The 23,361-nt window shown below is 64.1% G+C and overlaps 1 protein-coding gene across 6 annotated transcripts in view; it reads left to right on the top strand.

The window, feature by feature from the left end:
* The window catches only part of PLCH2 (phospholipase C eta 2), an 82,757-nt gene extending 60,072 nt beyond the window's left edge, over nucleotides 1-22,685 (top strand). For 5 of the 6 annotated variants that reach the window (XM_046661182.1, XM_046661183.1, XM_046661186.1 and 2 more), the window contains 18 exons: nucleotides 2,091-2,276; nucleotides 4,528-4,621; nucleotides 4,817-5,020; nucleotides 5,247-5,367; nucleotides 6,919-7,090; nucleotides 7,472-7,579; nucleotides 8,804-8,962; nucleotides 13,010-13,096; nucleotides 13,504-13,586; nucleotides 14,043-14,140; nucleotides 14,227-14,409; nucleotides 14,770-14,877; nucleotides 15,673-15,797; nucleotides 15,876-15,960; nucleotides 16,274-16,420; nucleotides 17,052-17,131; nucleotides 19,068-19,365; nucleotides 20,944-22,685. In XM_046661182.1, the coding sequence (XP_046517138.1) occupies nucleotides 2,091-2,276; nucleotides 4,528-4,621; nucleotides 4,817-5,020; nucleotides 5,247-5,367; nucleotides 6,919-7,090; nucleotides 7,472-7,579; nucleotides 8,804-8,962; nucleotides 13,010-13,096; nucleotides 13,504-13,586; nucleotides 14,043-14,140; nucleotides 14,227-14,409; nucleotides 14,770-14,877; nucleotides 15,673-15,797; nucleotides 15,876-15,960; nucleotides 16,274-16,420; nucleotides 17,052-17,131; nucleotides 19,068-19,365; nucleotides 20,944-22,241 (3,636 nt within the window). In that variant the 3' untranslated portion in view covers nucleotides 22,242-22,685. The remainder of the gene's footprint in view (nucleotides 1-2,090; nucleotides 2,277-4,527; nucleotides 4,622-4,816; nucleotides 5,021-5,246; nucleotides 5,368-6,918; nucleotides 7,091-7,471; nucleotides 7,580-8,803; nucleotides 8,963-13,009; nucleotides 13,097-13,503; nucleotides 13,587-14,042; nucleotides 14,141-14,226; nucleotides 14,410-14,769; nucleotides 14,878-15,672; nucleotides 15,798-15,875; nucleotides 15,961-16,273; nucleotides 16,421-17,051; nucleotides 17,132-19,067; nucleotides 19,366-20,943) is intronic. The other variant, XM_046661184.1, reaches the window with a different exon arrangement.
* Nucleotides 22,686-23,361: the final 676 nt, after the last annotated feature.

The raw sequence follows: 23,361 nt of genomic DNA, 5'->3' as shown, positions 1-23,361 counted from the left end.
AGGGAAGGCAGCAGCCAGGAGTACTGTCAGGGCCCGGCCTTCCTGGGAGCCCTACTCTCCCTGGGGATGGGGATGTAGGAGAGGCTGTGGCCCCCTGGCTCACTGGTGATGCTTCTGGTTCAGAGGGGGCCTTAGGGACCTGGCACCCACCTCTAGCCACCCCAGATTGTGTGGCCATGTGAGAAACACTATCCAGGTGGCTGGTAGGTCTGGCTAGCGGTGCTATCCATGGTGCTGACCTGGTGTCTGTCCCTGTCAGCCCGTCACCTCCAAGCAGGTTGTGCTCACGTCACACTCCCACCCCACTGGACTAAAAACCTGTCTTGAGTACTCAGAATCTTGAGCATCACCTCCCACAGATCCTTTCTTGCCCAACCCCAGGGACCCCACGGCCTTGTAGCACCTCAGACTTCCTCTAGGCAGCCTGGCCTCCAGTCACTGGGTACCCTTGTCCTCTAGGTCTGTCCCCGGCGTTGGCCCTCAGCATCCCCAGGGTCTGACACCTCAGGAGATGCTCCCTGAGCCAGTGGACTCATGAAGGATTTCATGGGCTCATTGGGGTCATAGTGGCTTTGCCCCTGAGGGTTCCTGAGAGTGTTATGTGAACTGCTCTGTCTGCAAAGAAGGACAGTGGCCAAGACCAAGGTCCTCTCGTCTCTGCTGTGGAGTGGGAGCCAGGATGCTGCTGTACCTCCCGAGGCTCTTCTGAGAAATGGGCAGCGACTGTAATTACAGGCTCATAGCTCGGGGTGGGCATTAACTCCAGAGGGGGCTATCGACTGCAGTGTGGGGTATGCTTGACTCCATGTGTGGGGTATCAGCTCCCAGGGTGGAGTGTTGACTCCAGGGTGAGGTATCGGCTACCCGAGTCAGGTGTTGCCTCCCAGTGTGGGATATTGGCTCCCAGTTTGGAGTGTTGACTCACGGTGTGGGATGTTGGCTCCCAGGGTGGGGTGTTGTCTCCCAGGGAGGGGTGTTGACTCCTGGTGTGGGGTGTTAGCTCACAGGGTGGGGTGTTGACTCCCAGGGAAGGATGTTGAATCCAGGGTGAGGTGTTGGCTCCCAGGGTAGGGTGTTGACTCCCAAGAAGGGGTGTTGACTTCAAGGGTGGGGTGTTGGCTCCCGTGGTGGGGTCTTGACTCCCAGGGAGGGGTGTTGACTCCCAGAGTGGGGTGTTGACTCCAGGGTGGGGTGTTGGCTCCCAGGGTGGGGTATTGACTCCCAGAGAGTGGTATGGACTCCCATGGTGGGGTGTTGACTCCCAAGGAGGGGTGTTGACTCCCAGGGTGGAGTGTTGCCTCCAGGATGGGGTGTTGGCTACCAGGGTGGGGTGTTGACTCCCAGAGAGAGGTGTTGACTCCCAGGGAGGGGTATTGACTCCCATGGTGGAGTGTTGACTCCCAGGGAGGGGCGTTGACTCCCATGGTGGGGTGTTGACTCCCAGGCTGGGGTGTTGACTCCCAGAGAGGGATGTTGAATCCTAGGTTGGGCGTTGACTCTAGGGTGAGGTGTTGGCTCCAATGTGGGGTGTTGAATCCTAGGTTGGGCGTTGACTCCAGGGTGAGGTGTTGGGTCCAAAGTAGGGTGTTGGCTCCCAGGGTGGAGTATTGACTCCCAGGGTGGGATATTGACTCCCAGGGAGGGGTGTTGACTCCCAGTATAGGGTGTTGGCTCCAATGTGGGGTGTTGACTCCAGGGTGGGGTGTTGACTCCAGTGTAGAATGTTGGCTTCAGAGTGGGGTGTTGGATCCTAGTTCAGGGTGTTGGCTCCAGTGTAGGGTGTTGACTCTCAGTGTGGGGTGACTATGCCAGGTTCAGCTGTAGGATGACCTTGAAAGGCTTGGACTAGGGGAAGGTTGGATTAGATCTGTGGTAAATAGTCACTCAGTGGCTTCTTGGTGGGAGAGTCAGAGGGGGAGCCCAGTGAAGATGCTGCCCGAGGGTCCTGGGGAGCAATCATGGACCATGACATGGGTAGTGGCATTGGAAGGAGGAGTATGGATTTGTGATTCATGGTTGACTGAGGCATGGGGGTGGGCCTGGAGGACCCCTCATGGATGTGGCTCAGGGTAGGATGTGGGGGGACCCAGAGGCCTGTGTTACAGGAAGCGGACACGGATGACCAGCAGGGGACACTGGGCTTTGAGGAGTTCTGTGCCTTCTATAAGATGATGTCCACCCGCCGGGACCTCTACCTGCTCATGCTGACCTACAGCAACCACAAGGACCATCTGGATGTTGCTGACCTCCAGCGCTTCTTGGAGGTGGAGCAGAAGGTGAGGGCAACCTGGCAGGAGTGTCGGTCCTGGCCGATGTGGCCTTACTTCAGCTTCCCAGGGCATTTTAGCCTGTTCCCAGTATGGCTGAGAGCTTGGAGAAGGATGGGCCATGGCTTGCATTTGAGGTCCCCATACCTGCCTCCACTTAGTGGACCGGCTTCGGTTCCCGTCACGGGCCATGCCAGTATATTCCAGGGTGTGTCCCGTGAGGGCCGCATAGTGGGTGAAGAGGGTTTGCGCTTTCTCCTCTATGGGCCTTGGAGCAGCTCAGCCCTGACTGCAGACACCCAGAGCTTCCAGAGGGGAGCTCGCCCTTGACCATGGCACCAACTGCATCATGGGGTGTCTCCTGGGTCTAGGGTTCCATGGTGCGCCCCTCCCACCTGTCCCAGCCATGTGAATCTGGCTGGCTCGTGCCCCCAGAGCTCTGGGCCCATTGCCACTTCCATTCACCCATATGTCAGCAGATGCCCAGATCCCTCTGGGTGCCAGTGGGGTACGCCTGCCTACTTCTCTCCACCACGGGCAGTCCTATTCATCCCAAGAGGCTGAGTGTTCCCTGGGCATGGTCTTGCTGACTGGGGGCCCCAGCGTCCAGAGGCTCAGGGGTCTGGACCCCTGGTGTCCAGCCCAGACAGGGGCTGGGCGCTGCCTGCTCTGGTGGGCAGGAGGCTGGGAAGTCCATGGTAGGAGAGGGGAAGGCCAGCATCTCCCAAGGAGAGAGTGCCTCCATGGGGGGCTTAGACAGCATGTGGCCCCACCCTCAGGGTTGGCGGGAGGCAGCCATGAGGACCAGTTCCCAGGCCTGTACCATCCTGGGACCCTTGTGGATATGCTTTTGGGCAGAGAGTGGAGAGGGGCAGCCTCCGGGCTCCAGCATCCTTGCCCTTCTGGGGCCAGACCCCCTGGCCTGGGGACAGCTCAGGGCCCTCTGTTCCACCCTGCATTGTGTGCAGTTAGCTTCACAGTGATGGGCCACAGGCAGCCTCCCCTGAGCAGGGCTGCAGGCTGGGTGGTGACTGCAGGACCCAGGCTGGGTCTATGGGGTCTTTGCCCAGGATCTCCCACCTCTGCAGTCCTGGGTCCCACCTGCGCTCTGTCCCACAAGGCTGCCCCAAACCCAGGGTGTAACTTAGGGGCCTGCCCCTGGGCTGTGCTCCTGGGATCGCTCCCCAATGCTGTCACACAGTCTGCCAAGACTCTGTCCTTGTGACAGCCCATCTACCTCCTCTCCAATTCTGGGGTCTTGCTCAGGCCAGAGTGGCTAGAACGAGTATGGCTGGATCCCACTGCTCTGGAAGACTCACTCTCAGTCAGCCACTGTGGGCAGGATTGGAATGAGGCTGTGGGCCCTCTGTCCTCGCTGCTGGAATGCGTGGGGACAGAGGGCAGGAATGTGGCCTGGCTTGGGATGGGAAGAACTGACCCGGTACTCCCTGACCTTTGCCCCAAGCAAGTTCTTGAGAACTCTCCCTATAGTCTGGGGCCAAAGCCGTCCACCAGGCAGGCAACTTGAGCCCTAGCCTGGCCCTTGGACTCTGGGCCTCCCAAGATTCATAGCGGCTCTGGTCAGTGACCTCGTTTGCCCCCTTTCCCCTCCCCCCTATGCCCACCTCCCACTGGTTCCTGGAAGACCCACTGGCAGGCCTGCCACCGGGGGCTCCTGGCCTGGGCTGCACTGGAGGGCCCTGGGAGGTCACTCAGCCTCCACCCCGTGGGGCCGCCTTGGGCTCGGCTGTGGGACACAGCTTTCCTGCGAGGGACTTGGGTAGACAGAGCAGGAAGCAGGTGAAGAGGAGGCTCCCGTGACCCGGGCTCCTCCAAGGTGGGACGTGGGGCCTGTGCCTTCTCACATGTGGCCCTCGCTCCCTGCCAGCCTGTCCTGGTCCACAGCTCTGGGGACCCCTAACATGGCAGAGGGGGTGGCCCAGCTAATGAGACCAAAGGCCCCTCCCCTGCTTCCAGGATGCTCAATCAGAGCCAGCTCTTCCAAAGCCATGTGACCACCCTGTGGTCCACTGGCCACTGAGTGTCCCAAGTCACATGACATGGAGGGTGGCCAGTGAGCTCCTCAGCGGGAAAAGCACACTGCAGGGGCCAGGGCCTCACCCCTGCTGTGGTCAGCCCCACACGGCAACTGGAGATGGGCTGGGAGGTGGTGGCACTGGGGGTGGAGGACGGGCGGCTGCCAAGGCTAGCTCAGGCCAGCAATGGGCTAGCCTAGGCTTATGCCCCTGCTCTGGCCTAGATGACGGGTGTGACACTCGAGAGCTGCCAGGACATCATCGAGCAGTTTGAGCCCTGCCCAGAAAACAAGCGAAAAGGCGTGCTGGGCATTGACGGTGAGTGGGCACCCCTTGGTCCGGCTGTCCTGGGAGGCCGAGGGGATGCTGATGGGCAGCCTGTGAACCTGGATGGGTGTCCTGAGCAGGTTGCTCCACATTCCGCATGGTGTGCGGGGCGGGTGGTCCTGAGAGGAGCTCAGTGGTGGGGCCAGCACTCGGGGGCTGAGTCCCCACCCCATGCTCCCCCTGCAGGCTTCACCAACTACACGCGGAGCCCGGCTGGTGACATCTTCAACCCGGAGCACCACGGCGTGCACCAGGACATGACGCGGCCGCTCAGCCACTATTTCATCACCTCGTCCCACAACACCTACCTCGTGGGCGACCAGCTCATGTCCCAGTCGCGAGTGGACATGTACGCCTGGGTCCTGCAGGCCGGCTGCCGCTGCGTGGAGGGTGAGCGGTGGGGGCTCCGGGACCCTGCGCCCCCTCAGCCCATGGGGGGCGGCCTTGAGGAGCCCTGTGCGGTCTCTGCCCTCTGCCCAGGCCGGGGCTGGAGAAGGGCTCTCCTGGTGTTAATCACTGAGCAGGACGTCCTCCTTCGGGTGGAGTCTCTGGGCTGCAGGTCTCTGGGCTTTGGTGGCCAAGCCCTCGGAACTGACCGGGGCCAGCCTTTCCACAGTGGACTGCTGGGACGGGCCCGACGGGGAGCCCATTGTGCACCACGGCTACACTCTGACCTCCAAGATCCTCTTCAAAGACGTCATTGAAACCATCAACAAATACGCCTTCGTCAAGAATGAGTGAGTGGCCGGGACTCAGGGGCTGGCCCGGGGAGCGGTTGGGGCAGGGGCTCAAGGGGGTCCTCCTGCCTCTCTCCCACATTGTTTCTGGGGGACAGTGGTAGTAGTGGCTGAGGGGCTTGTTTCGGGGTCTCTCCTTGAGGATGAGGGGTGGGGAGGGAGTGGAGCCGCAGCTCTTGGGAGAGGGAACGCGGTGGGGACGGGAGCGACAGCATGACGGGCCAGGGCTGGAGAGGGCGTGTGTGCAAGCAGCCCTTGTCCACGTACGCTTGGTGGCAGCCCATAGTGGCAACCACCTGCAGCAGTGGCTCTGGCGGCAGTCACCCCCAAGAAGCCACTCTGTGTCCAGACTCAATTTGCTGTCACTCAGACTGTGGCTGCAGATGCCAGTGAGCAAAGTCCAATTTAGTTTCTGGAAATAGAAGCCCGCCTCCCCTCACTGTTAAGTTCCCTTCAAGTCTTGGCCGACGAGCCTCGCAGGCGAGGAAGCGGCTAATTGAACGAAGGAAGGGAGGAGAAACAAGATTGATTTAGGAAATAGAAGTAGCAGGGCCCTCCGGGGGGGGGAGCTGGCCTGGGCTCAGTTTCCAAGCCCGGGAGGGAGTAGAAGTGAGGGAGGAGCCTCTGCAGGGCGGCCTGGCCTCTGGAATTGCAGGTGAGAGGCTGTCTCAGGGTGGTGGTCTGGGACACACAGGTCTCCTGTAGATGCCGAGGGGCCAGGGACCTGCTGGGGTCTCAGGACAGGCTTGCATGTCACATGACAGCATAATCTTCACAGGCACAGGGTTCTCCCCAGGCCCTGAGCTCCAGGCTTCAGTCCCTTGCAGGAGAAATGGGGGATGAATTCCTTTGTCTCGAGCCCTGCTTGCCCTCCACGCACCACGGGACTTGCCCCTCTCTTGCTCTGGTTCATGACCTCTAACTCTGGGTCACCTACATTTTCTAAAAGGATCACGTTGCCTTTTGGAAAAGATCCAAGTAAAATGTGCAAATAGTTAAAAAAAAAAATAAGCAACTGAAGAACTTAAATGAAAAGTCCCGTGCTGCACACAGGTGGTAATGCTGTCCCGCCAGACGGTGTGTGCCAGGGCTCTGTCTCCTTCTTTATGGGCCAATGTTGGACTCCAGGGCCGTCCACAGGATGGTGGCTCCCGTGTCTAGGTCAATGGGACTGTCTCTCGCACAGTGTACGCGTCACATCACATTGCATCTCAGTTTGGTCCACATCGTCTTTAAACCATGACCTGCTGGCTTGCTCGAATCTTTCCTTTTGTTTTCCTGGAGTTTCTAATCACCTTTGTTTTTTTTTATTGGGAGAAATACATGCCCTCTTCACCCGTTCCTAAGATCTCCCAGTCCTTTCCCACCCTCTCAGTTGCTTTTCAAAGTCATTGGTGAGCCCCCTCCCAAACTGGCCGGCAGCTCCATCTATCCGAGGCTCCCGGTGAAGACCCCTCCTCATTCAGTGGTGCAGGTGACCTGGGGGTCCTACATAGGTGGGGTCTAGCCCTTCCCTGGCCTTGCCCTTCTCCCCCCACCTTGGGGCCACAGGTACCCAGTGATCCTGTCCATCGAGAACCACTGCAGTGTCATCCAGCAGAAGAAGATGGCCCAGTATCTGATCGACATCCTTGGGGACAAGCTGGACTTGTCCTCAGTGAGCAGCGAGGATGCCTCCATGCTGCCCTCTCCGCAGATGCTCAAGGGCAAGATTCTGGTGAAGGTGAGCCCCTGCCTGCCGTCCTGGGCCAGCATCGTGCTGGGCCTCTGACCTCTGACGTGGGACCAGGTAAGGGGCAGGGCCCTGCTCCAGACAGGCTGGAGCTCTGCACCAATTATGGCAGATTTGAGGAGTCAGGGCAGGCCCTGACACTGACATGGCCTTAGTCTCTGCATGGTGGCCACTCAATCTGTGGACCTCCACGTGCACAGCCAGGCATTTCTCTCCCAAGCTGCTGCAAGGAGGTGTTAGGTGGCCCCTGCCCCATGGCCTGAGACCCACAAGCTAGCTTGAGAACGGACCCTCCCTTTCCCGCTGGTCCTGCAGGCACTGGCCTCCCAGTACATCCTGCAGGGCCCCTCCGTGGTCTTCCTCCTCCCCCAGGGCAAGAAGCTCCCAGCCAACATCAGCGAGGATGCTGAGGAGGGTGAGGTGTCTGATGAGGACAGCGCCGACGAGATCGACGACGACTGCAAGCTTCTCAATGGGGATGTGAGTGGGGCTGTGGGGAGGGGGGTTCTCCTTGGGAGGGGGCGCTGCAGCCCTGAGGAGCAGGTGCATCGCTGTGCTGTAGGAGAGAGGGACATCAGGCAGGTGCCGAGGGTGGTTTGCAAAGCCACCAGGCTGCTGCGCACATGTTCAGCCTGGGGCCAGTGGGGCCCCCTCCCTGCTCCTCCACACAGGACACAAACCCTAAGTTCCCAGCTAGCGGCCTGTCACTTCTCCATTGCGGCAGCCTGCTTGGCTTGGGGCTGAGGGCTGCACAGGGAGGTTGAGGAGTCAAGAAGGGCCGGGTACCGCCGGGCTGGGGGCCTCTAATTCGCATCTTCTCTCCCCTGGGTACTGCTCCAAGCCGCTGCTGTGAGGCAGAGAAGGCATTATTTCTCCCCACATTATTTCTCCCTGCGGGGCCATCAGCTAGGAGAATAACGGTGCAGGAGCCTCCTGGCCATGCTGCTAATTGTTTTAGAAAGCCCCGAGGCAGCGGAGTTCCTTCTGCTTTGGGGCCAGTGCATAGCTCCATCGGCCCAAGGTGACCATAAACCCACGTTCTGTGATGTGTACCTTGCACCCACTCCAACCTGGGCCAGGGACTCCCAGACACCCAAGGCCCGGGCCCTGCCCTGGATGTGTCCAAAATCATTATGGCCACACTTGGGGCTGCCCAGGGCGGGGAGGGTACATGAAGGCCACCCTGACCAGCCCCTGGCACCAGCCAGCCAGGCAGTCTGTCCCCGTCCCTGCCCATCCCTTTGAGGCGCATGGTGGCGGGTGGTGGGATCCCAGATCCTGAGCTGCTGAGTGTCTCTTGGAGCCCAGAGAGGCCTCCAGGTGTCCTGACCTCCTCCTCCAAGGCCCACTGGGCTGGGCGCCCGGTGAGCTGTCTGCTGGGTTCTCATGGGCAGCATCGTGCAGCTGAAGGAAGCAGGCATGGGAATCAGATGGGCCTGGGTTCAGAGCTGCTCGTCACTCTTTGAGACCCTGGGGCAAATCGCATGCCTGCCGTGTGCCTCAGGAGCGGGCAGGTGGGCACGGGGACAAAGCCATGCCGTGGGAGTGAATGTGCGGCTGGTGCTGCGAGTGAGAGGCCGAGATGGGGCAGGGCTGGCCCTGGCTCCCAGCAGGCCCCTGGGCCCCACCCAAGACCCCAGGGGCTGCTGCCACTGCTGCCTCAGGACTGGGGACAGATGCCAAGTGGCCATCTGGGTCTTGCAGGCCTCCAGCAATCGGAAGCGCGTGGAAAACATTGCGAAGAGGAAACTGGATTCCCTAATCAAGGAGTCGAAGATTCGGGACTGTGAGGACCCGAACAACTTCACCGTGTCCACACTGGCCCCGACTGGGAAACTTGGGCACAAGGCAGCGGGCAAAAAGGTGAGAGCCCTGAGGCTAATGGGGTCAGCCTGGGGTCAGCCTAGGGTCAGGCGAGGGGCCCGGAGCATACCGTCTGTGCATGCCTGTGCACGTGTGTGCACACATAGACCTGAACCTGTGCACACATGAACCAGTGCACATGCACACACCTGCAAACATGAACCTCTGCACACATAAACCGGTGCACACACAAAGCTGTGCACACACGCACACCTGCACACATGAACCAGTGCACACATGTACACTTGCATACACAGAACATGTGCACACGTGTGCCTGCACACATGCTCACCACTGCCTGCTGGCCCCACTGCCTGCTGGCGTGGCTCCACCCCGGGTGCTGGGCATTTTGATTCTCATTGTGAGGTGCCCGCAGCCTTCACTGTGTTGCAGGGCAGATAGCCAGGGGTGGGGGCGGCCCCGTTTGTGTGGCTGACAGCCACAGCCTGTCCCCTGAGACCTGTGGGCAGACCCCCAGCCCACCCCCTCCACTCTGTCTGCAGGCAGGAGAGGGCGGGTAGCCCCTCAGGGACCTGCAGCTCCTGGCAGATGGGGACTTGAGCATCGCCCTGGGGCTGGAGGCCAGGGCTCCCTTACTGAGGGCTCTTGTGAGGAATAGGGAGGGGCACACAGGGTTCAGAGCTGAGCCCCCCACAGCCTCATGGGGAAGCCCGGCTGAGCTCTGGGCAGTAACCCTGTGGAGAGAACGGGGTGGGGGCTGCCATGGCAGACGAGAAGCATGTGGGGGTGGCCAGGCTTAGTCAGTGACGCTGACTGGTTGCGGTGCTTCCTGGAGAGGGGTCAGCAAACCTTGAAGGACAGTTGTGTCAGCTGAGTGGCCTGAAGGCTGGAGAATCCCGTGGGGCTGTAGTGGGCTGGGCAGCTGGCCTCGGGGCCGGGTTGGGGGTGCCGTTGGCCCTGCAGACACAGTTTTGCAGGTGAACAGCGCTGGGCGGGTGGGTGGTGGGGACTGTGTCCTCTGTTTTTGGAGAGCCCTGCCCTGCCCATCACCCCGCACCACACTGGCTTTGCCACTGTCCGAGCTCTGGCAGAGGGTGGGAAGGTGGCTCCTCCCTGGCTGGGGTTGGCGGGGGCACCCCCAAGACAGTATTTTTAGATGTGTTTATGTCCCTCCCATGGGGAGCACAGTGCAGTTGGCAGCACCAGAAACTCAGGGGTCACTTTCCATGCAGGGGCTCCCACAGGCCCCTTGCTGACAGGTGGTCGGTTATTTTCGGTCCTGAGAGGTCTAGGCAGTGAGGACGTGGAGCCTCTGCAGCTCTGGCAGGCGGCAGGTGTGGCACTGGCCAGCCTGGCAGGGTTGCCGTGAAGTCCTTGCTTTCTCGTGGCTGGGCAGCACCTGGGACACACCCAGGGCACTCAGGAGGGCAGCCTGGCCCTGGGGACCTCGTGTCTAGTGGCCTTCTGCGTGAGGGGGAGCAGGCACTGAAGGAGGGCTTCCTGGAGGGGGAGGAGCTCTGCCTGAGCTGCCAGGCACTGGGGTTGGGGGGATCGGAGAATCCTGCTGGCACCAGCAGCACCAGGCCCTCCCCTGCTGGATGTGGGCATGGGGATGAGGGGCGCAGAGCCACAGAAATCTCTGAGGGGGGTCCAGGCAGAGGAGGGAGCGTCTGGGCAGTGGGGTCAGGGACAGCCCCCTGATGTGCCTTTCTGCCCCCTCTGTGGAGGGCCTGAGGCTGTAACCCCCTTACCCTGGGCCCAGCAAGTTTCTCTGTGGGAGAGGGCAGGGGGCGTGCGGTGTGGCAGGAGTGGCTACCTGGAGGGGAAGAAGCGGATGGGCAAGGAAGGGCACCCTCACCTGCAGCGGTAGGTACAACTCCAGAGGGCGCTGGTGATGGCCAAGGTCAGGCCTGGTCCTCTGCGGAGGACCCAGCCCCCCAGCCCCCGGTGTGGCCGGGGCTGGAGCTTGGTCAGGCAGGGCCTGTGGGCGCCGCTCTGTACGAGCTGTGCCTGCTCCTCCGCCTGCCATCCAGGCCGCCTCCCACGTGGAGCCCCCTGCGGGCTCTGAGCTGTGTCCCGACGGCGGGAGGGGCCCACTGGGGGCCTCCACTGCCCACAGCCCCCCGAGGGTGGTTGGAGTTCCAGTCGGAGTGGTCTGCCTTGCCAAGCTCGGGGTGCACGGGGACATGCAGAGGGTGACAGTGGACTCTGGCCATGGCCACAGACACTTCAGGACCCTGGGCCAGTGTGCGCCTGCCTTGGTTGTGCCCAGTTTTATAGGCGCTTTTGTGCGGCGTTTCAGGCGATGTTTAAAGAGCTGTGAAGCGTGTTGGCCTCAACTAGCTCTGAGCTCCGTGAACACAGCTCCCAGCGCCTCTGCCAGCAGCCGCGGAATCTTTAATAAATTAGGAGGAAAGCAGCTGGTGTTGCTGAGGCCGGAGAGACAGAGAAACATCTCTAAAAGCACTTTGGGACTTAGACGGTCCTGAGCGCCAGGGTCACTGCGGATCTGCAATTCTCTGGCGGCCTGCCAACCGGATGTGCATGTGGAGGGTCAGCAGGCCACTCGGCTGCTCTGGGGGAGGGCAGACCCAGGCTGGAGGCAGGAGCCGGAGGGGTGCCCGTCCCGACTCCCCACGAGGGCAGAGGAGGGGAGCGGGGCGCAGATGTGGGCCGAGAGGCTCCTGGAGCCAGGAGCGGGCAGGGCCAGGGGAGTGGCTGGAGCTCGGGCAGCTGCCCAGAGCCTCCAGACATTACCAGGTGGGGTCTGCGGTCACTGCTCTGTCTCCCAGCATGTGAGCCGAGATGGTGTCCAGGTGGCTGAGACCGAGGGGCAGGCACCCTCAGCCCCATGGCGGTCGGATGCTCACAGTGGGTTCTTTGAGGCAGCTCTGGAGCATGGGATCCCCTCCCCTTTGCCCACGGGGCGGACGCTGATGGTCCACCATACCCCACCAGGCGGAGCGGGCCTGGAGTCCCCAGGTCGAGCTCTAGGCTGCCTCAGCCAGGCAACCAGAATCCATACCTGAAGGGCCTCGCCCGTCTCCTGGATGAGAGGCTGTCGGCCAGGCTGGGGCGTGGGTGGAGGAGGTGTGTCTGTGCAGGGGCATCCACAGGGGTGCGCATGCAGAAGTGCACATGGGGCCGTATGCAGAGTGTGCAGGGGTGTGTGACACGTGTCTCCTCTGGGTGAAGCCCCTCTCTAACACGGACGCTCAGCCGAAGGTGCACGGCTGCAGCGTGCCTGACAGAAGCCAGCCCCGGTTCCAGACGGGAACGAGGCATGGGATGGGGGCCCTGCACAGGCTGAGCAGCAGGGCAGGTTCGGGGCGTCTGTGGAAGGGGCTAGGCGGTGAGTGGTGGCAGCTGCAGCGTGCTCAGGGACACAGGCTCAGACTCCCAGTGGCTCCCGGGCTGTGAGGGAGCCTCCGGGATGGATGAGAGGTTTGTGCCTCAGCCCCAGAGGACGGGCCTCGGTGCTGCCAGAATCAGGCCTGGGGGGGCCCTTGAGCAGGGGAGCCCCAGATGTGCGTCTTCTATAAATGGCTGCGAGGGAGGCTCAGCCCTGTGGCTTCGGGGGACCCCGGGGCTGGACAGCAAACAGCCGGCAGCTCTGGTGGTACTCGTCTAATTAGCCAGTCCCTTTGCTGCTGCAAGAAGCAGGCCAGGACACCAGAGCTGCAGGGCTCCTCGTAAAGGATTACATAAGCATGGCTGAGGAATGTTCCAGGTAGACAAACAGCATTTATAATGCAGTCACTTTCCCTGGGAAAAAACCCCTCAGAACTGGGAACTTAATGAGTTTAAAACAACACAGCCTGAGGAGGTGAGATGGGCGGGCGAGCGAACATTTCCGTCAGTGCCGCCGGCCGCTGGTCTCCGGCCTCTGCTCCGGGGCTGCGGCCTCTGTGCTCCAGGTGGGCTGGAGACTGTGCCTCCCACCACACCTGGGGCAGCAGCCGGCCTGGCCTGGCTCCCCGCCTCCTCCAGCCCCGCTCAGTTCTCCCTCTTCCAGGAAGGCCTGGTATCCCGCTGCCTGGTTCGAGGCTGGGCTTACCCTGTCCCTTCTGTCTGTCCTTCCTCCAGGCTGAGGAGGACTTGGAGTCTGGAGAGGACGCCGGAACCAGCAGACGCAACAGCCGGCTCCTCATGAGCAGCTTCTCCAAGCGCAAGGTCCAGTGGGGCCCCTGGTGGGAGGGCCCTGCCTGAGCCCACCGTGCTCCTGCCACATGTGCCCCAGCTGTCCCTGTGCCAGCCAGGGTGAGGCGTCTCCTTGAGCCCCCAGGGCCCCTGGCCAGTCTCCCAGAACCCCCTGTCGAGTTCCTGGCTGCATCATCCTGCTGCAGGTGCTCGGGTCCGGGGCCCTGGTCAACGGCCCACACTGGCCAATGCCCTGAGCTCAGGTCCCCTGGGGCCAGGCCGAGCAGGGCCCTACAAAGGATGGGGCATCCCTGGCTGGGCAGTGTGGACGCCAGGAACCCAGAATGGCAGGCCCACCTTCTGCACCCTCCCGGCCTCTGCAGACGGCCTGGCCAGGCTTGGGACTCCATGGGTCCTGACTCTGCCCTCCTTCTGCACAGAAAAAGAGCAGCAAGCTGAAGACGGCGGCCAGCGTGGAGGAGGGGGACGAGGACCTGGACTCCTCAGGCAGCCAGGGCCGAGGGTCAGTGCCCTGCCTGCATCCATGGCCCTGGAAGAGACAATGGCAGCGGGCAGGGCTGAGGCTGTTGTCTTGACAACAGCGGGAATCAGATGCAGGCCTGGTGGCGGCTCAGGGACAGTGCAGTGGGGTGTGGACCCTGGAGTGGAGGGGCCGGACTGGCCAGCCCGGATCCTGTGCTGGTTTCCGTGGTGCCCGTCACGGTCTGAGAGGCTTTCTTTGGTGGGCTCAGTGCCTGCCCCCTCCCCCAGGGTCACCTCTCAGTGTGTCCGCTGCGAGTCCTGGACCCTCCTGGAACACGGGGGTGTAGCGGGTGTAGCGGACTGATGGACGTTCTGCATGAATCAGTGATCCTGGCTGAGCCCTGGAGCCCACCTCTCGGACTGGGGCTCCCAGGGTGGCCTGAGTGGAGAGGGGTGCCAACCCCAGGGTCCTGACCCTGCCCCCCCTTCCCTGCAGGGCGACCCGGCAGAAGAAGACCATGAAGCTGTCACGGGCCCTCTCGGACCTGGTGAAGTACACCAAGTCCGTGGGCATCCACGACGTGGAGACGGAGGGTGAGGGGTGGCCGGGGCTGGGAGGCGCCCAGGAGGGCCGGGCTCTGACCCCGGTGCCCCTGACGCAGGCCGGTCTGCGCCCGTAGTGGCGTCCAGCTGGCAGGTGTCGTCCTTCAGTGAGACCAAGGCCCAGCAGATCCTGCAGCAGAAGCCGGCGCAGTACCTGCGCTTCAACCAGCACCAGCTGTCCCGCATCTACCCCTCTTCCTACCGCGTCGACTCCAGCAACTACAACCCGCAGCCCTTCTGGAATGCCGGCTGCCAGATGGGTGGGTTCCCCGGAGCCGCGCGTCTGCTGGCCGGGATGATGAGGAGGGGGCGACCCAGTGCTCCGCAGCGGCCGTGCCTGGTTCTCTCGCCTGTGGCTTCTGAGAACCTCTGCCAGCTTCCCCAGGCTGGGCCTGGGGTCGGGTCCTTAGGAGCCCAGGGCCGGGTGGGAAGCAGATGCTGGTCCGCCTGTGAGCTCCTCAGTGTGCGTGGGGGGCCGGCTGCGTGGGCTCCGGGGGACGTTCCGCCAAGACGCATGGCCCCTGTTGTGCACAGCTGTGAGTCCAGGGCCAGCGCCGGGCTCCCGGGCAGCTGCGCAGGGTCAGCAGGCACTGACAGGCTCCCTCACGTCCTTCCTGCAGTCGCCCTGAACTACCAGTCGGAGGGGCGCATGCTGCAGCTGAACCGGGCCAAGTTCAGTGCCAACGGCAGCTGTGGCTACGTGCTCAAACCCCAGTGCATGTGCCAGGGTGAGGCCCCGGGGAACAAGTGACACGGGCTGGGTTGCACTAGGATTGCAGGGGACCATCTGCAGGTCACGCTGGGATGCAGTGAAAGACCCCTACTCTGCCACGAATCTGGAGGGGTGACTTAGGGAGCCCCTCCGCTCACCCTGGTCCCCCATGAGGGTCAGCGGCAGGGCCTGTCTGAGGAGACCCAGTGCTGCCCTCCCCACGCAGAGGCCCAAGGAGCTGGGGTCTGGGCTGGGGGGTCTCCGGGCGCTCCCTCCTCCCTTCCCAGACACCTCGGTCTTCTCCCCGACTCGCTGACAAGGACTGTGGCCTTCTTCCTGCTTTAACCCGAGTCCCTGCCCCCTGCTCCTGGCTTGCGCTGTGCACCTTGTATCTGCGCTCAGGCCCTCGAGTTGTCAGCCTGCGCAAGCCCCTGGCTGCCCTGCCGCTGCCTCCCCTCCCCTGACCCCACTGTGCTTCCAGGGGCCTAGGCAGGACCACCCCACCATGCTCCCGGCACTGACCCCCCACCCAGAGGCGGCACGGCCTTGCAGTTGTGCTGAGCCCTCTGGGTTCACCTATGGGAGGGGATGAGCTGTGCCCACATCACAAGGTGGTCACCAAGGTGACCAGCATAGAGGCCTCCGCTGCCCCTTGGGCTGGAATGCCACACCTCCCCTTCCACCTCCTGGGCCTGGGGCTCCAGTCCAGTAATTGGGGGTGGGGCAGGGTGCACTGTGCAGCTGGTGCTCGTGCCGGTGAGGGTGGGGGGCCTTGCCCTGCCTGGCTCAGCCTTGTGCGCGGCCCCCTCAGGCATCTTCAACCCCAACTCCGAGGACCCCCTGCCTGGGCAGCTCAAGAAGCAGCTGGTGCTGAGGATCATCAGCGGGCAGCAGCTCCCCAAGCCACGAGACTCGATGCTGGGGGACCGGGGGGAGGTAGGAGCAGGGCCTGTGTGCGACGGGCGGGGCTGGAGCCGGCCTGGGCCCTGGTGCCACCCCTGCCCTCTGTGCCAGATCATCGACCCCTTCGTGGAGGTGGAAGTGATTGGGCTCCCCGTGGACTGCAACAAGGAGCAGACCCGTGTGGTGGACGACAATGGTGAGGCCACATGCCCCCACCTGGTGGCCTGTGCCCCAAGACCCCGTCATGCTCCCACACTGGCAATGTCAGCCTGACCAGGAAGGGAAGGGGGCCAGGGCCACCTCCTGTGACCCAGGTAACCCTCCAGGCTGCCCCCTTGGCTGGAAGCCCAATGATGGCCACCCAGCCTCCAGGCGTCGCTCCCCTTGACTTGGCAGCTAGCCCAGGAGGAGGCACCAGGAGAGGGTGGTGGGCCTAGGTGGCCTCCATGCTGGAGCCCTGTGAGATTGGGCTGGGGTGGGAGGTGACACCTCCTCTTGGTGGCCTCCAGGATTCAACCCCATGTGGGAGGAAACCCTGGTGTTCACAGTGCACATGCCAGAGATCGCATTGGTGCGCTTCCTCGTCTGGGACCACGACCCCATCGGGCGTGACTTCATTGGCCAGAGGACACTGGCTTTCAGCAGCATGATGCCAGGTGGGCAGGGGACAGAGGGTAGAGTACTAGGACGGTGTCCTTTGTAGAGAGAAATGTCCCCCGTACAGGCCAGCATCCCCCATAGAGACCAGGGTCCCCCATAGAGACCAGCGTCTTCCACAGGCCAGCGTCCCTGTAGAGACCAGTGTCCCCCACAGGCCAGCATCCCCCATAGAGACCAGTGTCCCCCACAGGCCAGCATCCCCCATAGAGACCAGGGTCCCCCATAGAAACCAGCATCTTCCACAGGCCAGTGTCCCCCATAGAGACTAGGGTCCCCCATAGAGACCAGTGTCCCCCACAGGCCAGCTGAGGGGTCCAGGACAGGGTGGAGCTCAGCTTCCTCCTGCAAGGTAGCTTCTGCCACAGGTGGGCCTGGGGGACACAGAAGGAGCTGAGGAGGGCATGTGCAGCCGCAGCTGCTTTGTGGATGAGGTAGGGGAGGGGAGCTCAGGCTGCAGAGCCCCCCAGCCCCCTGGAAGAGGCTGAGGTCCCTGCAGGGTGGAGCAATACCAGCAGGCTTCCTGGAGGAGGTGGAGTCCTCAGGAGCGGGCTCACTGGTTGTATTTAGGGCCTTGGGCCTTTAAGTAGAGTGTGGGGGCAGGGTGAGCCGTGACCCTGGCTATTTCAGGCTACCGGCACGTGTACCTGGAGGGGATGGAGGAGGCCTCCATCTTTGTCCACGTGGCTGTCAGTGACATCAGTGGTAAGGTGAGTGCCACTTGCAGGGCACCTGCCGTCAGGAAGGGGCGTGCCAGCCCCATTCCCAGCCCCGCCCCAGCACTGACCCCTGGGCCGGCTCCTGACCCCAGGGCCCTGGGGCCTAGTGGTCACCTCACTGGGCCTGTGTCTGCACCTGCGCCCCAGCACTTCTGGCCCGCTGCAGGATGGGGTCTTGCTCTACTGTCCCAGCCTGCAGAGCCCAGGGCCCAGGCAGGCAGGCCCACGGCGGTCAGTCAGGCACACACGGGGGGCCTGCGAGGTCCCAGCACTAACCATCTCTCTCCTGCCACGCTCTACGGGCCTGAGGTGCGGGCCGGATACAGCTCTCCGCCTCCCGTCTGTCTGTCTGTCTGTCGTGTCTGCCTGTCTCCGCGGGCTCCGCTCCCCCGCCGTCCATGTCTCACGGTCTTCACTCTGTCTCTTTGGTCTTGCAGTGTCTTCTCTATGTCCAAAGTCTACTTTTAGAAGCACAGCCCTGTTAGGGGCTCGAAGGTACCCCAGCGCGGGGCAGTACTGCCCGCCCCACCTGCATGCTCAGGCCGCCCCGTTAGCGTCCGTGAATCCCGGTAGCATTTTGGAGACTGTCAGCTCATGTGACATGGGTGGTGATGGGGCTCCTGGGTCCCTCAGGCCATCCTCAGCCACAGAGCAGCATTTACGAAGCAGATCCAGGACTTCACCAGCTGCCCGGGCCCGGCCCCCCGCAGGGTCCGGTCCTCTAGCTGAGAGCTCCCGGGGCCCTGGCCCCCTGCCTGCCCTCCCTCCCTCCCTCCCTCCTCACCCCGCCCCCCATGTATTCCTCTGACTCTGTCTGTGCCCACAGATGTCGAGGGTCGGGGGTGGGGAGGTCCCAGTGACCAGGAGCTCCGAGCTTGAATCCTGGACCTTCTTCTAAATGACTTTCCAGCCAATTGGACCAAATTGTTCTGGATTTGGGGTCTTGAATCAGGAAGCTGATTCAAGTGCTGGCCACTTTAATGCCTCTGCCCGGAAGTGCCCCAGTGCCATTGGGGAGCAGTGGCTGTTATCAGGGTCTCTGCATGTGAGGACCTCTCTGGCCTCTGAACACTGAAGATGCAGCTGCCGGCCTCTCCAGCATTGACCCAGGCACTTGCCAGCCAGTCCCGGGGACCCCAGCTGCCCTCCTCAGACAGGGAGGCTGCAGGGAGAGGTCCTATAGGACAGCCCTGGGCCAGCCGGGGTTCGGGGGCACTGCACTGGCGTGGGCCCTGCCCTTGGTGCCATTGAGCAGAGAGCACGGCGAGGCTGGGAATGGTTGCCTGGCAGGAGTCTGGGAAGGCTTCCTGGGAGAGGCAGCGCCTCCAGGGCAGCGGGCTGGGCAGGGGCATGGGAGAGCAGCCCGCTGGCCTGCGCCTGGCTGTGCTTGCTTCCTCGGCCTGCAGCGCCTGAAGGCAGGGCCCACGTGAGCCGGTTGTGCCTGTTCCCATCTGGTTCTCACTCCATCTTTCTTTCCACACTAGCACCACCCTGCGGGCCCTCTAGCTGAGAGCCAGGTGCCGTGGGGCCTGTGAGGGGTACAGGGTGTGGTGGGTGCAGGGTCCAGGGTTTGAAGTCTCTGCTTGGGAGAACCTGGTGGGGGCCTCCTCCCCCCGCTCTCACTGGGCCCACTTGCCCTGAGACCTGCAGACCCTCTGCCAGCGCCGACTCACTCCACCCCAGTGCAGGCAGGGCGCATTCCTAGCCTGTGCCGAGGCCATAGCAGACTGTCGCTATCCCTGGTAGAGGTGCCCTGGACCCTGAGTGGCCCAAGCCAGACATGCCTGCCAGTGCCCTCGACAAGCTGCTCCCTTGGGCTGCAGCAGGCTCAGCCAGGCCGCCACCTGCCGGAGCGCGGTTGGATGGGGCTGAGTGGCCCCCATCCCTCTGGCCTGGCCGCCAGCTATGTGGGCTCCTTCTCTTGCAGGTCAAGCAGGCTCTGGGCTTAAAAGGCCTGTTCCTCCGAGGCCCAAAGCCCGGCTCCCTGGACAGTCATGCTGCTGGACGGCCTCTGCCCCGGCCCTCCGTTAGCCAGCGGCTCCTGCGGCGCACGGCCAGCGCCCCGACCAAGAACCAGAAGCCCGCCCATAAGGCCTTCCCGGAGCTGGTCCTGGGCACACAGGACATGGGCTCCGAGGGGGAGGCACGCGACGTGGCGCCCCCCAGCCCTGGCCCCGCTCCGGAGGCCCTGGCTGGGGAGGAGCCCGGCAGCCGCACCCTCCGAGGTAAGGCACCGGCAGAGAAGAGGCCGGCGCAGGGGCAGCCCCTGCGTGTCCCCGAGGGCCCCGGGCCTGCTGGGATGGCCGCCACCTGCATGAAGTGTGTGGTGGGCTCCTGTGCCGGTGAGGACGCCGAGGCCTTGCGGATGGGGCGGCCTCCCAGCCCAGGGCCTGCGGGCGGGCACGCAGCCATCAGCCAACAGCCCCGCGCCCGGGCGGACTTGCTGGGGGCCCCCCACACTGCCGTGGGGAGAAGCAGAGGGGCCCCCAGGGGCCCCAGGGCCCAGCGGCAGGGTCTGGGCGGCAGCGGCTCCGTGTCCTCGGACTCCAGCACCCCGGGCAGCCCCGAGGTGACCCCCTGCTGGCCCGAGGGTGCCCGCAGGCAGGCGGGGGCCCTACAGAGGGAGATGAATGCCTTGTTCGTTCAAAAGCTGGAGGAGATTAGGAGTAAATCCCCCATGTTCTCCACGGGTAAGACCAGAAGCTCCTCCCTGGCATTCCCCAGGTGTCCCCGACGCGGCCCCATTGGCATGGCCTGGGCCAGGCGTCCCCGCTGCCTGCGCTTCCGTGTGCACACCGCCCACCGCCCTGTGTGCTCCTGCATTTCCCTTGCTCCCTCGGCTTGTTCCGCAGGCCCTGCAGCCCTGGCGTCCCCAGCTGAGCACGGCTGCCACCTGGGCCTCTTGTTCTCTGCGGCCCCCCTCCACCTCCCAGGGGCCCAGGCAGAGAGAGCAGGTCTGGCTGCAGCCGCCCTCACCCTGGAGCCCCGACCCCACCGTGGGGACGAGGAAGCGAGTCTAGTCAGTGGCCCTGACGGCCAGGCCATGCCTGCTGAGGCCGCAGCCCCAAGCGTGGCCTCCAGAAACTGGACCCCGTGCCCAAGCCAGGCCTCCTTCCTTGGCCTGACCAGCTGCTCCCGACACCCTTCCTGGGACCTGGGGGCAGCTTCCAGTCCCCCCCAACCTCCCTCCAGGGCCAGGCTGCTCCGCAGTCGGCACTCAGGGCCCTGACGCCGGGGCCTCAGTTTGCAGAGTGCCCGCTGGAGCAGACTGCACATGCCCCTCAGCCCTGGGAGGTCATTTATGGCTGAATGGCACTCAGCAGCCCTGCCCCGGAAGCCCCTGCCTGGCTTGGTTGTGACAGGAAACTGCTGGAGGCCACCTTGTCACAGGGAGCAGACTCCAGCCTGGGGAGGGAGGGGTGGGAACTGAGCCCTCCTCCTGCTGCCTCCCTGCACTCCGCCAGCCTTGCTGTCCGTCTGTCCATCTGCCAGCCCCACCCCTAGCTGACCACCCTGTTCTCCTTTCTGTCCCACGCTGCCTCTGTAGTTAGGAACTGAGAGCAGCCGAGTGCCAGGTAACAAACGGGGCAGCCCCCAGAGGAGCCAGGCTTGGCCTGCCAGCGGGGCCACGGGGGTCCCACCTTTGGGCACAGGGCCTGTCTGCTGCCCGGCCCAGCAGCAGTGGAGCGGAGGGCTCGGGGGGAGGCAGCTGTGTGTGCATGGAGGGTCTTGCCGCTGGGGTCCTCTGGGCACAGGGGCCACAGGGACACTGCCCAACACGCTCCTCTCCCTCTTCCCCACAGACACCTGCCCCTTCTCCTCGCAGAGGTCGGTCTCCTCCCTGTGCAGCCTGGAAACCATTGCCGAGGAGCCAGTCCTGTGCCCTGGCCCTCCAGCCCTGGTGGCCGCCCCCCCCGGCCCCTGCCCCGGGGGGCCCCAGTTCTCTGTAGGGCCTGGTGCCAAAGCAGTGAGCCCCCCGGCTGCGGCTCTGGGAGCCTCCATGCTCCTCCAGCTCAGGACTGGGAGCCACAGGGACACTGAGCTGCCCCCCGAAAGTAGGCAGCAGGCGTGCAACGGCGGGGTCCCCAGTGGAGCGTGCGAGGGGGCCCCCAGCAGCCAGATGGACAGCAGGGGTCACCCCCGGGCCCTGGGCCATCTGCCCCCGGTCAGAAGGGCCAAGAGTGAGGGGCAGGTACCCCTGGAGCCCCTGGGTGGACGGCGGCCCCTGGCCGGGACCTCTCCTGCCGTGTACTCAGATGCCACAGGCAGCGACCGGCTATGGCAGCGGCTGGAGCCAGGCAGCCACCGAGACAGCGTGTCCTCATCCTCTAGCATGTCATCCAGCGACACGGTCATCGACCTCTCCCTGCCGGGCCTGGGCCTGGGCCGTGAGGGCCTTGCAGGAATCCCGGCCGGACGCCTGCCCCTGCGGCCCTGCTCGGCCTCTGCCGTCCACCTAGACCTGCCTGCTGTGACCAAGAGCAAATCCAACCCCAACCTGCGGGCTGTGGGCCAGCTGCCTGCGGTGCCAGATGAGCTGCGGCCCCGCCCCCTGGCCCCACGGCCGCCCTGGGGCTGCCTCCCCGTGGCGGGCCTCCAGGACTGCCCCGTGGCCGCCAAGTCCAAGAGCCTGGGGGACCTGACGGCCGATGACTTTGCCCCGCGAGTTGAGAGCCTGGGCCGCAGCCTGGGCCGCCACCTGGGCCCAGCCCGCAATGGGTCGGCGGGGCAGGCGGAGCGGCAGGACGCCCTGACAGAGCAGCTGCGTTGGCTCACGGGATTCCAGCAGGCTGGCGACATCACGTCGCCCACCAGCCTGGGCCCAGCCGGGGAGGGGGCGGTGGGGGGCCCCAGCTTCCTGCGGCGCTCCTCCTCCCGCAGCCAGAGCCGCGTGCGCGCCATCGCCAGCCGCGCCCGCCAGGCCCAGGAGCGGCAGCAGCGGCTGCAGGCCCGGCGGGCACCCCCGGAGGAGGAGCGGGGCACCCCCGAGGGCGCCTGCTCCGTAGGCCAAGAGGGCTGTGGGGACGTGCTGGCCCCCTCCAAGGGCCCCATGGACCAGCCACCAGGTGGCGCCACCACTGGGCCCCTGCTCAGACTCTGACCGAGCGTCTGCGGTGGATGTCAGCTGCCTCCCCTGGGCCCGTGGCAGGCGGGCAGGGTCCAGTGTTTGCTCAGGGCCTGTGAGCTCGTCCCCAAAGCTGCCCGGCCTGTCCTGGGCCTGGCTGTGTGCCCCTCTGCCCCCGCCCCTGGCCCTGCTCCCAGGAGGAGGGGCGCCCGCCCCGGGGCTGGGCCGTCTTCACCACGGTGAAGATGTGGAGAGAGACTTACATTTCCGGAGACAAAGCTTCCACAACATGAAATGGTGCCGAGTCCTCTCCCCTCCCCTGGTTGTAGCCGCGTGGGGTGCGGGGTGCGCGGCTCCGGGGATACTTGTGACGAGCCGCCCCGACCGTCTGCCTCGTTCTGCACAAACCCCGCTCTGTAAGGGGCGTCTAGGCTCTTTGTACACTCCTGAGCACGCCTCCAATAAACACATCCATGCTCACTTTGTGTGGGGCCGCCCATCTCCTCTGCAGCCATGCACCAAGGGCTCCTGGCCAGTGTCTGGCAAGACCGGAGGACGCTCCCTGACCTCTGCCCTCGGGGGCTCAGCTGGACTGGCTCCCCAGGGCAGGGGCTACAAGGCCCCAGCATGCACCCCCTGCTCCCTCACTCTCTCCCAGCTCCACTCTTCGGGGGCAGATCTTAGCCCTCGGCAGGGGCCCCAGGCCAGAGGACCCCGAGCTGTGGGGGCTGCCTGCCCTGAGGTCTCAAGGCCCATGGTTCCAGGACTGCCCCTTCCTTAAAGAAGCTGGGGTGCTGGCCGGGCTGCAAGGGCGTCTGTGCCAGGGCCTGTCCTCTGCGTCCCCTACTGCCCCGGGCATCTGGCCTCCTGGGAGCCACCTGGGATGTCAGGGGCCACCCCAAGGAGCTGTGTGACAGGTGGTTCTCTGGGTGCCGCAGGTGGAGGGCTTGGGACGGCCCACCCTGTGGCTCGGGGTGGGGAGGCCTCAGGCCTCTCCACAGGACAAGCCCTGCTGTTTGAGCACAGGGACCCTTGGAAGTGGGGGCGGGGCACGGGCTGGACGGCAGGGTGTTGGTAGCGGGGTTGCTCTGGGGGCACTCTCCCTTGCTGGTCACTCCGTAGGCCCCAGGGACCTGCGCCGGTCACTTGCTCAAAC

The sequence above is a fragment of the Equus quagga genome, chromosome 5, assembly GCF_021613505.1.
Source record: "Equus quagga isolate Etosha38 chromosome 5, UCLA_HA_Equagga_1.0, whole genome shotgun sequence".
Classification (NCBI taxonomy): Eukaryota; Metazoa; Chordata; class Mammalia; order Perissodactyla; family Equidae; genus Equus; species Equus quagga.
The sequence above is the reverse complement of the archived record's forward strand: the minus strand, read 5'-3'. Positions and strand labels throughout refer to the sequence as shown.